Source organism: Botryllus schlosseri, chromosome 8, assembly GCF_051294905.1.
Source record: "Botryllus schlosseri isolate E-star chromosome 8, Bs_hap1, whole genome shotgun sequence".
Lineage (NCBI taxonomy): Eukaryota > Metazoa > Chordata > Ascidiacea > Stolidobranchia > Styelidae > Botryllus > Botryllus schlosseri.
In genome coordinates this window covers 7,909,627-7,923,934 of record NC_137243.1, presented here as the reverse complement: position 1 = coordinate 7,923,934, position 14,308 = coordinate 7,909,627, and the positions used below count along the sequence as shown (strand labels likewise).

The window sequence follows — 14,308 nt, the reverse complement described above, 5'->3', positions numbered from 1 at the left end:
AATAATTCTAATCTAATTTGGAAAATTTATAATTGTCCACTTCTGGATGATGTCATAGGTCGAATGCTGATAACTTACTAAATATTGCACGGGCCTCGGGGCACTTCTTTCCATCGAGCAGGCACGTTCACGTTCATTTTGCTGTGATACACGGGTTCGATCTGAAAGAGTACAATCTATGAGACATTGCGCACGAATTACAGTCCTAAACCCACGAAGAAAAACGTAGCTCACGCTCGGGTACACATATGATCTCGCTTTGATGTTGCAAAGTGTGTTGTGACAAGATAACTGAGACGTTGAGCCTACGAATTGCTCAAGTCCAGAAAAGAACAGGGTTTATCAATCTCAAACATCAATGAATATTTACTTGTCTGCGGTGGTCGGATTCAACCAGTTCGCGTCTGTTCTACGGAACCGTCTCGCGAAATTTTATGAGATCAGCGAACCGTTTGCATTACCGCAACCGGTTACCACCAATCACTTTTTGAGTTTTGTGATAGAATCCCATGACCAAAAGTCCCACCACTACTTGTATGCAGACTTGGACAACTAGAAAATTTTTAGCTTTTTTTAATTAGATTAGAATTAGAATTAGAGCTCCACAGATTTTTCCAAATTAGATTAGAATTAGAGCTACACAGTTTTCCCAAATTAGATTAGAATTAGAATTAGAGCAACACAGCTTTTCTAAATTAGATTAGAATTAGAATTAGAGCTACAAAGCATTTTCCAAATTAGATTAGAATTAGAATTAGAGCTACTGACTTTCGCAAAAACTTGGAAATTGAATGAAATTGTGAATGGGAAATGAATACAGCAAAATCAGTTCACGTCAAATCACAGTGCGTGGTACAAAAGGCCGTCAGGCGATAAGCGCCACATATTTTTGTTTAATAAACAACAACAACAAAAACAACAGTGTATTCCCATAACCATGAGAATGGGTAACTTCTGTACACCAAGCTTGACTCGCTTTCTACTATACCAGAGGTCACCGCAATCGCGGTCGTCGATCTGATTTGAGATTTTGGAAATACGCTAAATAAAGCATTTTGAATTGTTAAAATTGATTTCAGTTTCCAATTATTATTATTGTTGTTGTGTGTTGTTTCAAAATAAGCAATTCGCCTGTGCCCAACAACACTATTCGACACTAGCTGAAACGGCTTCGGCGATGGCAACAGCATTCCATGGAGAAGCAAGTGATACCAATAAGCATATTGCCTTCACATGCAATGCCCCAGTCATCGCCAAGACAGAGACGCTCAGAAAACGATGTATAGGACGTCCCCACAAGATCAATCTTTAGGATGAGATAGTCTTTCAGATATAGTGACATGTCTGGCCAGCCCCAATATCGATTCACTAGTCGTTGGAAAGCGTTGTCGATGTCGGGTATCGTACGCAGCTCACAATCGTTCAAAATAAAATGACGTTTATGATCATGATATTTCTTGTTGTATTTGTACTACTTTAATAAAATCTTACTTCTTTTGTGGTACTCATGGACATTGCCCACGTTAGTAAGAACGGCGTAGTACTAACGTAAAGTTTTAAAAACTAGAATGTTGGTCGCAGACTACAAGCTACTCTAGCAGGCTATTAGTCGCCATAATAACTACCATGACTGCTCGGTGTATGTAAGGCGATGGCGGCTTTGCACTGGACTTCCCTGCGCGAGAGTATTCTTGTTAAGTCACTGCAATATGACTCAGACAAAGAGGAGTTTTCAGGAAAACAATGAATTAGATTAGAATTAAAATTAGAGCATAAGGACAATTCACAAATTAGATTGGAATTAGAATTAGAGCATAAGAACATTTCACAAATTAGATTAGAATTAGAATTAGCGCATGGAAACATTTCACAAATTAGATTAGAATTAGATTACTGGCATTTCGCTCTAATTTAGTGAAATTAGACAACTAGAATTATCTAGTTGTCCAAGTCTGCTTGTATGGTGTGCGGAGTGAGATCAGACTAGTTGACGCCTAAGGTCGTATTGAACACTCCTATACGATACCGAATAACGCATACGGGTTTTTCTTCAGTATCTTGTTGCTGCCTGTTTGTTATGCATTTCGGTGTTATGTATTTCGGTTGGAAGAGATTAAAGACTGTGTCTAGCTATCTCTCGGTCGTTGCAATTAATGCAATGATATTGACAAGAAGTTCCTTCCAAGGCAACAGCAACGTTAGGTTACCGGTACCTTAACAAGAATTTGAATACAGCCGAACTGACCACGAATACGATGTGACCAATGGTGTTAAAAACCATGGGAAACACGAAGAATATACAGATACAGATGACAGCTGCGGATCACAGTACGACGAAAGCGCTGCACACGAGAATCGCGCCAGACAATCCAACACATGGTTAATTGCGCTTGACTAAACAGTAAACAGTTAACAGTCGGTAAACGATAACGTGCGGCGGTCGAGATCTGCGTTGGGAATCGCCCTTTCAAATAAAATCACACTTCATTGGATAACATGCCACTGGTGTAATGTCGACTCTACACCGAATATACCCGTGATCTTTCTTTCATAGTCCTTTCCTTTCGGATTTGCTCGGATATCGGCGTAAGGCGAGTGTGGCTCGTGTGGTAGTATACATATCCGCTCTCGCAATTCGTTGCGTTTACGGGCATTGCAATGTAAAAGCCTATACTCAATTCCTTCGTTGTCAGACTGAAAATAATTCACTACACAACGTTCGTAAACCCGCGGCCAAGAAGATAGAAGTAGTCCGTCGAACGACTGCCACAATTTACAATTTCTGCGTTTCCCTCTGCACTATCCTACGTACGCAGCGGTCCTACTGGTTGGCTAGACCTAGTCAGCGTCGTGGTAACCAAGGCAGTCAATAAACCAGAAAATTATGAGCTTTGATGGACAAAATAGTTTTCAAAGGGAACATCTGTGCACACACTTCATCATGAATGCGGTGTACCATCATTCCATCATATTTCTGGTGTTCTGTAGTGAATTCTTGGTTTGCGTATGTATCATCGGTTCTGTGGTTATGTGAACGCGTTTACCTCAAACCAGAAAGGCACTTATCAGTTGTGTTAAGAGTACTTGATGGATTGAGCGAATTAAAAGGAAATATGATGGCATTTCGCAAGCTTATCACTTGGGGTATGAGTGTTTTGTGATATTATTCTTTTGATTCCGAGTAGACATGTACAATAGCTCATGTAGCATGCTTGTACATGTACATTGTACAATATATCGTAGGCTACGTTGCGACATATAGACACATTCTCATATTTGTCAGAATTCTGATTAATGGCCTATTTCGTACAAGTTCATGCTACTGAAATCGATGGTAATATTGCAAAATTATGAAATTTTGGGCATTTGTGGTATCACCGAAACGACCAATTTCACAATATTATCACTGCGCCAAAGCAAATTGAGGTGGAATCTCGAAAATACTTTCTGTGGCAATGAACTATAATTCTCGATCGAGCCACAGCAATCGGGAAATTAGTTATACTTGAGCAAATCGGGCAGGTATCGAAATACGCGTATGATTGGACACCAGAAAATGACCATTAAAATACCGCAAATATGGAAGCAAATTATTTCAATAAACTCTCTTTACGAAGAAGCGACATCTCACACTTCTAAAAATTTATCAAAATAACTCCGACATTCACAGGCGTACACGATTAAAAACGTGGGATATTGCAGTGAAATTCAAGGGTATATTAGCTGATCAACATCGGTGTCCCAGCGTGTAAATAGTGTATATGTATATTATTGTATATAGCTTCTACCATGAAGCTCGGAGGCAAAGAACACAGTGACATGTCTGTAGAGATACGTAAAAATTGTCGAGAATCTTAATAAATCAAATTTCGATCGGCAATTTCCACTTATACACAACTCAACACTGTTTGATTAACGTTAGTTATACGTTGGCAATTTTACCAATGATCAATCATCTCTACCATGACATCGGAGCCAAACGTTGGCCCCTGCTATGTATTTTGGTTCGAATTATATTCAGTCTGTGGTAGTGGGATGACTCTGGGGACAGGCAAGCCATATTTCTCAGCGACGTGACAAAACCTTTCCGACTACGCATATCCTATCTGTAACGCAAGGTCACACGTTTCAAATCTAGTGGACAGTGAAAATATTGCGTAGTTGTGGTAATAGGTTGATAGAGGGTAAATAACGAGGTTGAAGAGCACAAGTATTGTATTGGCTTTTCTGAGAGTACAGTCATCGACTCTATACTGCGATCTACCGGTTGGACTATATAGCACATCCTTGAACCTCACAACATAAATCTTAAACGTGATAGAAATGAGAGAATGTTATATTCTCAAACCCAAACCAGGGGTTTAATTGTCATCTTCTCCAAATGCGGCAACGACTCAAATATATTTACAAACTGCATGCAATTTGAAAATAATTGGAAATCGTAGACACCGGTCGAAGTCCAGCCGAAATCTAGAATCCATTTTGAAACATATCCGAATCTCAGAGGTCCCATAAATCGTTTAAATCAGGGTCCTACTTGTGATTAGGTAACGATTTTCGATGTCACGATTGGAATTAGATTACATTGTTACATCATAAGATCGATTCCGATTCAATAGCGTTGAAAAGAATTTCGACACAAGCCTCAATTTTACTATACTGGATAATCGCCGATCTAGGTACAAATGTCAACGTCGTATAACATGCGATCCTTTAAATTGATTTCCTAGAATCATATGACACCCTGTAGCAGTCCACGCCCACTACAAGGAGATTATAATTCGGTGTTTAACGACTGGTACATGCCCACACCATGGCCACGCGTAATTGATAGTTTACAGCAAACATCCCAACTTTACAAGTCACGGACGCAACTCATTTGTCACCCCAATGTAATAGAACCACCACAAGAAAGTCGATGTGTACTGTAAATGCGGGGATAGCAACCGCGACGGGCCTTGTTTTTCGGACCATATATGTTACCATAGTGCCGAGAAATGTTATTACCTGGCGTAAGAACGGTCTTCGATACAGTGAAACAAACGATGCATTCACGAGCGCTGTATCTATTTCACTGTCCTTTGTCGGTCGCCGAGCGCGGGGAATCAAATTGCAAGCTATAGTGATTCGCTGGGAATCGGGGTGTCGATATGGATACAAAGTCTACGTGTTATAGTTCCTGCCGAATTTACAATCGAAAATATATAATTTGAATGAGAGAGGTGCTCTAATCCAATTGGACGGTATAGGTAAATTATCTATCTATGGTATAAATTGGTAATCAAAGTAGCCATCGTTGGTACTCAATTAGAAGTAGAAGCAACTATTGCCAACTAAGTAAAAAATTAAGAATTATAAAACTGAAAACCTTTGAGTACAAGAAGTAGTCTAACACCATAACCAATAACCATATACTTGAGAATGCAGTGCAAGTACCAAATCTACATGAGTACTCCAAGAAAATCGAAGTACCTCTTCACTGACCACCTCTGATGGTGCGTAGGTTTTCATCACCGACCGTTTTCCATACTATTTGGCAAGATGAATTTGAATCGTCTGATGACGTCACATCCGTATTTAATACGATTCTATACAAGGGCGGCCGCGTTTCCATTAATGAGGCAAATGTTTATCGCGTTAGATTTGGATGAGCACGACGAGATTGGTGAATTTATAAAAATATCATCCGGCCATTAGCGTGTTATAAAGATAACTGTTATGAATTCCATTTAGCATGGATGTGTTACAGCTATAGCACATAAACCATAGGAAAATTCTTAAGGAATAACGAAGTACTGGTTATGCGGTAAGGGGGCGTGGTCAAACAAACGGAACTAAAATGTTCTCTAGTTGTTAAATTCCGTAGATCGCCAGTCTGCAAATAACTGATTAAGATGCAATGGTGGCACTTACGCGACAATTATGAAAATTTATTGCACGAAATTGAAATGTAGAATAATCCGGACAATAAAACCCCGAATATCCAGGTCGCTGGGATGTACCATAAGGACGGACCTACGACCATGACCACACAAAGAAGCTCGTAAAATGTAAACCCAGACAAAACGAGATGATGTCTAAAATTTATTCACAGCCTACGGTTATTATCTCAAATCGTTCCCGACGTATCACGGCGGTTCGATTTTAATACCGAATCGAATATGGCTTGAGATTCACATGCAAAAACTTGCACATAGTGCAACAGAATGATCACGAATAGAAAGAAGTCGACTGTCGAAGTGGACTGGAAACATCGAAACTTACAAAATACGTCGATATCAACAAAATTAAAGATCATGGGAATCCGCCGCAAAGAAACATTGTTTTCCATATAAAGTACCACAGCGTATGGTGAGATACTATGTTAGAAACACCGTATGGACTCTGTATTCATATCAGACTATCAGACTATATCCTTAGCGATCCTTTAGTTTCAACTGTGCACATTCTTTGTATACATTCCTCAGTTGAATACACATATACTCAATTAATGATAACAAAACACCCAGTTAAAGCGATATACAAATCGATACGAATCATGCTATTGAAATTACCGTCGTGAAATTGCAGTTGACATATGCCGCTCTATAAGAGGGCTGGAAATTTGAGAGAGCCAAACGAAAAATGAATATCCCAGCGTTCATTCAGTTGAGTAATGACGAATTTCGTGCCGATAAGTGTTGGATTATGGGCATAGGCAAATATATATTTCCTATAATTATATTACAACTCTACATTATTGGCCAAGTAAATTTTCAATTTAACTAAAGATTACTAACCTACGGATAGATACGCAAGTCCCGTCGTTACGCTGCGGCAAGCAGTTACACTTATTGCTGAGCAATCTAAAAGCAGCATAATTGGTGGTGCTATAACTTGCGACCCGAGGGGTGAAATTTAATGAAACTGGTCTTAATCGAGAGCTACTGTCGCACTGATTCTGAGAATACAAATTAAAATCTTGTCAGGGAAATGGAACCACGTCAAAACATCCCTCAAAGTCAGAAAATTGGCATTGTTCTGAACATTCACTTGACGATATTGCCATTGTTATGTTCATCGTGTTGCGGTGGCGCCATTGTTGGAACAATGCCGATTTTCAGATTCTGAGGGCTGTTTTGAGGTGGTTCCATATCCCCGAAAAGATTTTAATTTGTATTTTCGGAGTCAGTGCGGCAGTAGCTCTCGATTAAGACCAGTTTCATTACATTTCAGCCCTCGGGTCGCAAGCTATAACCCCACCAATTATGCTGCTTTTAGATTGCTCAGCAACAAGTGTAACTGCTCGCTGGAGCGTAACGACGGGACTTGCGTATCTATCCGTAGGTTAGTAATCGATAATTTAACTCAATATTCAATGCCTTTCCAATCAAATGACTTGCAAAGATAGAGGATTAAAGTTGACAATTTCCCGCCATGGCTTAAATAACCCATCTCACCAGACTAGTTGCATATCCACTTAAAGCTGCCCTCTCCGTCAGACATCAACTTCAGGTAAACTTGCAAACTGCCACAACTCAACATCTATATGAGGATTGGAGATAGACGCCCAGGGGAGATTGCAATCTTGAAAAATCAATTTCCTCTGCTAAAATATGAATGACACGCGCGTATACTGCTGTTGCAGCGCGCGGTTTTTTCGGAAAGATCAATTTATACGTTGGGCCAGACGAGGCAACCAACGCCGTGGATAATGAAATTAGTTTGAGCCAATACTAAGATCGATGGCGACACGGATTTCGTCGAGTGCATCCGAGTTGAAACGTCACAACGGAAAAACGAATAAATTCTTATGACGTCACATTTTGCGAAAGTATATTCAATACATGGAGTTATTATCAGATATATCTAGACTAGACTAGACTAGACTAGACTAGACTAGGAGTCTAAATAGCCCTGGTTATTATATAGGCCTACAGATACACACACACTCATATTGAGTGAAAGTGGACGTTACATTATTGTCCTTGATGATTTTGCTGCACATACACCGACTCAAGATATGCATACAAACGATCTGTGCATATACTGCATGCATGTCATGATTGTGTGATGTGCGTATGCCGCTGGACAATTAAGGTGCAGTTATAGCCTTGTAGGGCATATTAAGTCTTGCACCACCCCTCCGCGCTATCCCGGTAATGTTGAGCGCCAAGTTTGGAAATCATGCATACCAGTGTTACAATCATACTAATTAACATGCTACAATACTCTGTACTGACCAAAACACACAAAAAAACAGCCTGAGCTATCTAATAATCCACAAAAGCCCGAAGATATTTCATGACATACATTTTCAAACTCATATCATCTTATGTTACAGAAAGGAATACTCCGATTGACCAACGAGATAACGCGTTCCCGCCAATACTACGGACGGCGGACACATTTCTAACATTTTACAGTCGCCGATTTCCAAGACAAAAACTGAATAAAACATGCGCCGTGATTCGATATCACATGCAACACACCGTATCACCGTTGCACTTTACGGCGTCATAAAAATCCGTCCGAAGAAACCCTATCAATAATCGAACACTACCACCGTCAATGAAACGCAGCCGTGGCCCCCATTTCGCAATCATTTAGAAAATAAAGCTTCATTTATAATTAATTACCTTTACTTCTTCCTTGCTTAGCGATATGATATGAAGTGGTTGAACTCAGTTGCCTACAGTTTAAGTATAGCCTATAGTTCGATGAACTGAGATTTATTTTGTAGTAGTGCTACAATGATATATCCCAATGTTAGGCCCGTGACACATCGTCGGCTATTTGAAGTTGTACAATTTATTTATTTGTTACATCAATTCTACTTTGTTTTGCAATTAATACACCATGGCCGTGCCATACTTGGTGAAATTGCAATTGATTTTTTGGTTGAAAGTCACATTTTCCTTTTACGACAAGCCGCATGGCGGGGCATTGGGGCAACCATCATCCAGTGTGAAACCATGGGCGTGGCCACTAACCCACTGGTTCTCAAACTCTTTTAGACACGCCCTCTTTATGACAGTGAAAAACTTCGCACCCCCCTTATTGCCATATCACAAAATGCAACCAGAATGCTAGCAATTCCAGCGGATAGTTTGATGGCATGGAAGGTCATGACGGTTGAAGAGAGAATTCTCAAATATGAAATTCAAACTATACACAGAGCAATAACTATGAATTGGGGGTAAATCGTGCGGAGCGGGAAAAAAATTAGTTGACCGCAGCTTCGCGCCCCCTTCAGATGCTTTCACGCACCCCAGTTTGAGAACAAGCGGAACTAACCCATAGAATATTCATAGTTTGTTACATTGAATTTGATTGAATCTTATCAACTAATCGAGGTCACTTACAGGCCATATTTTAAGATTTCAGCCGACTTCAACCCAAAAAATGTTTGGTTAATGCCATTATCCGCATTAAAAATGAAATAAGGGACGTTTGCATTGCAACATCCCTGTCCCTGCGTGAGTCCTACATCAACCTAACGCCAGACTTCCATGGCGTGGTTCACGGATGCGGAAGAGCTTCTTACCGTGTGGTCTGCTCTGGGCTTTTGCTGTTGTCGCCTCGTTGGACTTGTGATCTCTTGATATCTAAAAGAGAATTGCTATTAGATATAGGCTGCCGCATAAAATGAATGTGAAGTTTCATAAAGGTGGCAGCCATAAAACGAAATCTTATAATTAATTACAGTCTTTCAGAAATCAGTGTAGATCTGCGATTCGTGTCCAAACCAAGCACTTGAAAACTGATGAGTATGCGAAATCGTAGAATACATTATGAGCAGTTGAGCACAGCGTTATTAAAAATGCGCTTAATATTAGGAGAAAATTCCCGGTGTAAGGTGCGTCTCTCAACATCGATGCCTCAATGTAAACAAGGTTTATTTATTCAAGACGTTCCGCTAAGCCCTGGATAATGCATCGAACAATAAACGGCCATCAATGTTTGTTTGTTCGAGCGATACAAGAATTAGCGCTACGCGGGCTCAGCCAGTCAGGCAGGCACACAAGAAAACAATTTCGCGGGTTGCCATGGCCGCCAGTTAGCAACGCGAATGTCTATTCATCAGCGATTCATGGTGTTCATATATGCTTTGGATTATGGCATACAGCGTCAAAAAGTCAAATAAATAAACATGCTTGTTAGGTATGATATAGTCGTGTTAATAACAGAAAGTTTAATCGAGAGTCAACATTAGTAAATACTGGTATATTAGCTAGTAAGTAGAGGCGCTGTTTCGAAAGAAATACGTCAAAATCACATGGTGACGTCATAGTGCATATTACTTCGCTCATATATTAGTATTATTGAAAGCATAGGAAACTACGTTGAAAGTAAACAAAAGTGAGTATGAGTGAGTCCCGTCAGCTGATGTGTGAGCGTAGTATTCTCCATATACTGACTTGATATCAAAAGCCGCCAAATATGTAGTGCTGGTTACCAGTTACAACCCGCCCATGTTAGAAATTAAGGTTGTAGCAAGCAGGGTGTCTGTATATCAGATCACATCATATTATTATTACGATGATTCAACAAGAATATACTGCTGAGATAGTGAGTTACCTCAATTGTATTTTAGAGAGATTAATGCAAGTGAGGCAATCTGCGATGGTCACGCGGATAAACTCACTACATAGTTGAAGACTTAACAGGTCAAACCAGTTGGTAATCAAACTGATTGCTGACAATAATAAATCAAAAGCTAGTATCCAATCAATGGTCGGCCAAGATCGATAAGGTTATATAAAATTACAAATACCCACGAAGCAGTTCAAAACACGGCGGCGTAGGTAACGGGAAATCGGATATGTTGGTTGAGAATTACAACTGTGAAATGATATTTGATTTAGCAAGCTTTTCCGGTTTGTTCTTGTAGGTATTCGCTATAGTGACGCAATTGTAACGGATGTCCGTCTAGTGTGGCGACTATAAATTGCTTCATTGCCTTGGTCGCTTGTCGTTTTATGTTATATCGTGTTGCTTTTTATCTAGAGTGCATGGTGCCAAGGCGGATGTCTGATTGAAAGATTTCTCCGAGTCGTTTCGACACCTTCCTATCATTTCATTTTATCGCAATTTTGTGGCGTTTTGAATTGATACAAAGTACTAATAAAAACGAACGCACGAAAGACGGAATGAGTAGTGCTTTTGTGAGAATACCATATAAACTAGCGATATAGGCCGTGACCGAACCAGACAGTTGAAATTGCAGACCAATTTGTGCCCTATAATTTTTCCTACTTTTATTCGATTTCCGTACCAGACAGTAGCGACAGAACGTGCAGGTAGAGTACCGCACCCACCCACTAAGTCAATCGGATCACAAATCAATTTTTATAAGAACAAGAGGCCCCCTAAAAGTATGTTTGCAATATACAATGTACATTGTACATTAGGGCTCTTCAAAAATGACTTTTTTTCTCAAATCGTACTGGCTACTTGATAAAATTGTTAGGTTACCTAATCTAAGCCTACACACAAAATTTGGTTCAATTCCAGCCAGTAACCGTTTTGCTACACGAGAAGGAAGTTTCTATTTATTGTATAAAAATAAATAATAAAAAATTTGAAAATTTTCTGTTCACCCCATGAAAGTGTTAGGCTGTCTATAGAAACGATGCACACCAAATTTGGTTCAATTCCAACCAGTGGAAGCGGAGTTATTGCCGTCGAAAAATTTGGATTTGAATAAAATAGTATTTACGGTGACCGATTCTTTGTTTATTTATTGTAGTTGTGCTCACCGTAAATACTATTTTATTCAAATCCAAATTTTTCGACGGCAATAACTCCGCTTCCACTGGTTGGAATTGAACCAAATTTGGTGAGCATCGTTTCTACAGACAGCCTAACACTTTCATGGGGTGAACAGAAAATTTTCAAATTTTTTATTATTTATTTTTATATAATAAATAGAAATTTTCTTCTCGTGTAGCAAAGCGGTTACTGGCTGGAATTGAACCAAATTTTGTGTGTAGGCTTAAATTAGGTAACCTAACAATTTTATAAAGTAGCCAGTACGATTTGAGAAAAAAAGTCATTTTTGAAGAGCCCTATTGTACATGGGCTAACGACTTGAGAAATTAGAGCCCTGTCAATAAGACAACGGCAATAAGCGGTCGGTATGCATTTTAAGGCATTGTGTTGTAAAATCCCTTTCTTTCTAAAGAAGTAAATACTCGGTTTACGACTATGTATATAAGTCACGAGATGAGCTTAGGCGTAGAAACGGTTACTTCTTTATAATTCCAGGAATCTCTGATAACACCATGCGGTCGACAAATTGCGAGTGGGTAGACAATACTGCGGGTTACAGTATTTCGGTAGGTATTACGTCCTACGCCGTAATACATTATACTGCCGACATGAGCACAGTATAAGGTAGATATGCAAAATGGTTTATCTCTTACTAATCACATCACTTGACAATGAATATCATTCTCCAGCGCTCCACCCGAATGACAAAATATGCGGGTGCGCGTTCAAAAATGTTAGCAATGTGGGTCGCGTGAGGGACGAAGCGCTGGACTCGAAAAAAAACACACCGGTATACTGTGAGACTTGTATCGCATTTTTGTGGTGTAATGGACTGATAAAATTGCTAATAAACCGAACAGAAATACGGATGTGTCTAAAATATGGGGCGGGAAAGGAAAGTGGCGATTTATTTGGCGCTCAAATCCGTACGAATGAAACAACCATATCGTTTATGAGTCAGGCCAGAGGTATTATGCGCAGGTAAGCCCAAATACAAATCACAGGATTGTTGTTGTTTGTGGTATTCGTGGTATTTATCGAGAACAATTGTCATTTACACCAGGGCGATAGCCTTCATTTTTGATTCCGTAGCTGCCGACTTGTAGCGAGGCCCACTTCTGGGCTTTTGTATGGTGAGGAGCCTAGATAAACCCCCAGCACTCAAGTAGGAATACTGGAATCGGACTCGTACCACTACGCTATCTCGCCAAACAAATCACAGGACTTAATTTATGAGATATTCGACCTCGTGACATTAATTTGTCCCTGATTATCCCATGGTAGGCGTAATACGCAAGGTACAGCTTAGTCACAAGACGCACATGGTCGCACATAGCCGAGCAATGAGAATAATAAGCCGTAAGCGGGAGCAGGCTATTCAAGCCGCCTAAAGAGTGCGCTGCCCATAGGCCAAGTCCAGACATGAAGGATAATAAAGGCGTCGCTACTATTAAGGCCTCAAAAATGTGTGCGCCGATCACGGACATCGCGTTTGGTCAATATTTGTTAAAATCCAAGAACACCCAGCAAACAGCCCCTATAGCACCGTGATTGATGGCACGAGATGTGAATCCTAGTATATTCGAAAGTGTAAATAACTAATCCATGCGTACAGTTATAGGTTTACATAAAACACACTTGAGCAACAAAGGGATGGTCTGCCGTGCCTTGATTACATACATCAACACCGGAGTAGTTCGTTAGAATGTCTCGGAGACAGAGCTATGGAAACCGCGCCAACAAATAGTTGATATATGAAGTTTTCACGAAGCTTATCAGTCGCCAGGTACGGCACGGAAAAGATTTATTTGTGAACTGCGGTGCTAGTGTGATTTGGTCTCAAATCAAAACAGACATATATTGTACGCGCATATTTCATATGGTCACAGGATTTCGCCATCACTTTACTCGCCAATCGGGCTGGGCACAGCGCACAACGATTCGGTATTAAATGGTTTCCAGTGAATTCGGCACTTGATGAATTTGGCATTTCATTTTTATGAAAGTGATTAGGGTTGTAAAAATAACTTTCTATTTCACGTTTTTGCGGCTATTTCATAAAATTGTTAGGTTGGCTAAAAAAATAGCGGCACACCCAATTTGGCTCAATTCCAACCAGTACCAGTGAAGCTATTGCACTTTGATAATTTTAAATTTTCTAACCCATGAAATTGTCAAGTTGTCTACAAAAACGATGCAAAAAAAAAAACAATTCCAACCCGTGGAAGCGAAGTTTTTCGAGTTTTTCATTAATTCTGGGATTACCCACCGTCAATACTAGGTTTTCAAATCTAAAACTTTCATCTGCATTAACTCCGCTTCTACCGGTTGGAATTTAACCAAAATTGTTATGCATCGTATTTTTAGATAACTCAATAATTTTTACGGGGTAGACAGAAAAAATTGCCAAAAAAATTTTTTGAACAACCTTATCAGTGCATTCGGGTCAGAGGTGAGGTGAGAGTCTATTTTCTTTCTAGTAACGAAATTATGCCCCAGCTGCGATTAGAAATTATATAAACGGCGAGTAATATAATTTCGATGCTTTCGTACC

The 14,308-nt window shown here is 39.8% G+C and overlaps 1 protein-coding gene and 1 long non-coding RNA gene across 4 annotated transcripts in view; one reads left to right on the top strand and one right to left on the bottom strand.

Annotated features, from left to right (window-relative positions):
• Positions 1-14,308, bottom strand: part of LOC145445329 (uncharacterized) — a 35,448-nt gene that overhangs the window by 14,221 nt on the left and 6,919 nt on the right. Inside the window, exons 4-5 of one of the 3 annotated variants that reach the window (XM_080323516.1) lie at positions 9,527-9,587; positions 79-161 (exon numbers count right to left, since the gene is read on the bottom strand). In XM_080323516.1, coding sequence (XP_080179642.1) covers positions 79-161; positions 9,527-9,587 — 144 coding nt within the window. Of the gene's footprint in view, positions 1-78; positions 162-2,534; positions 2,949-5,007; positions 6,454-9,526; positions 9,588-14,308 lie in introns of those variants that run through there. The other 2 variants (XM_080323518.1, XM_080323517.1) reach the window with 2 other exon arrangements.
• Positions 10,013-12,619, top strand: LOC145445333 (uncharacterized). Its single transcript, XR_013916962.1, has 2 exons — positions 10,013-11,384; positions 12,049-12,619. It is a non-coding gene; the product is annotated as an uncharacterized LOC145445333 (long non-coding RNA).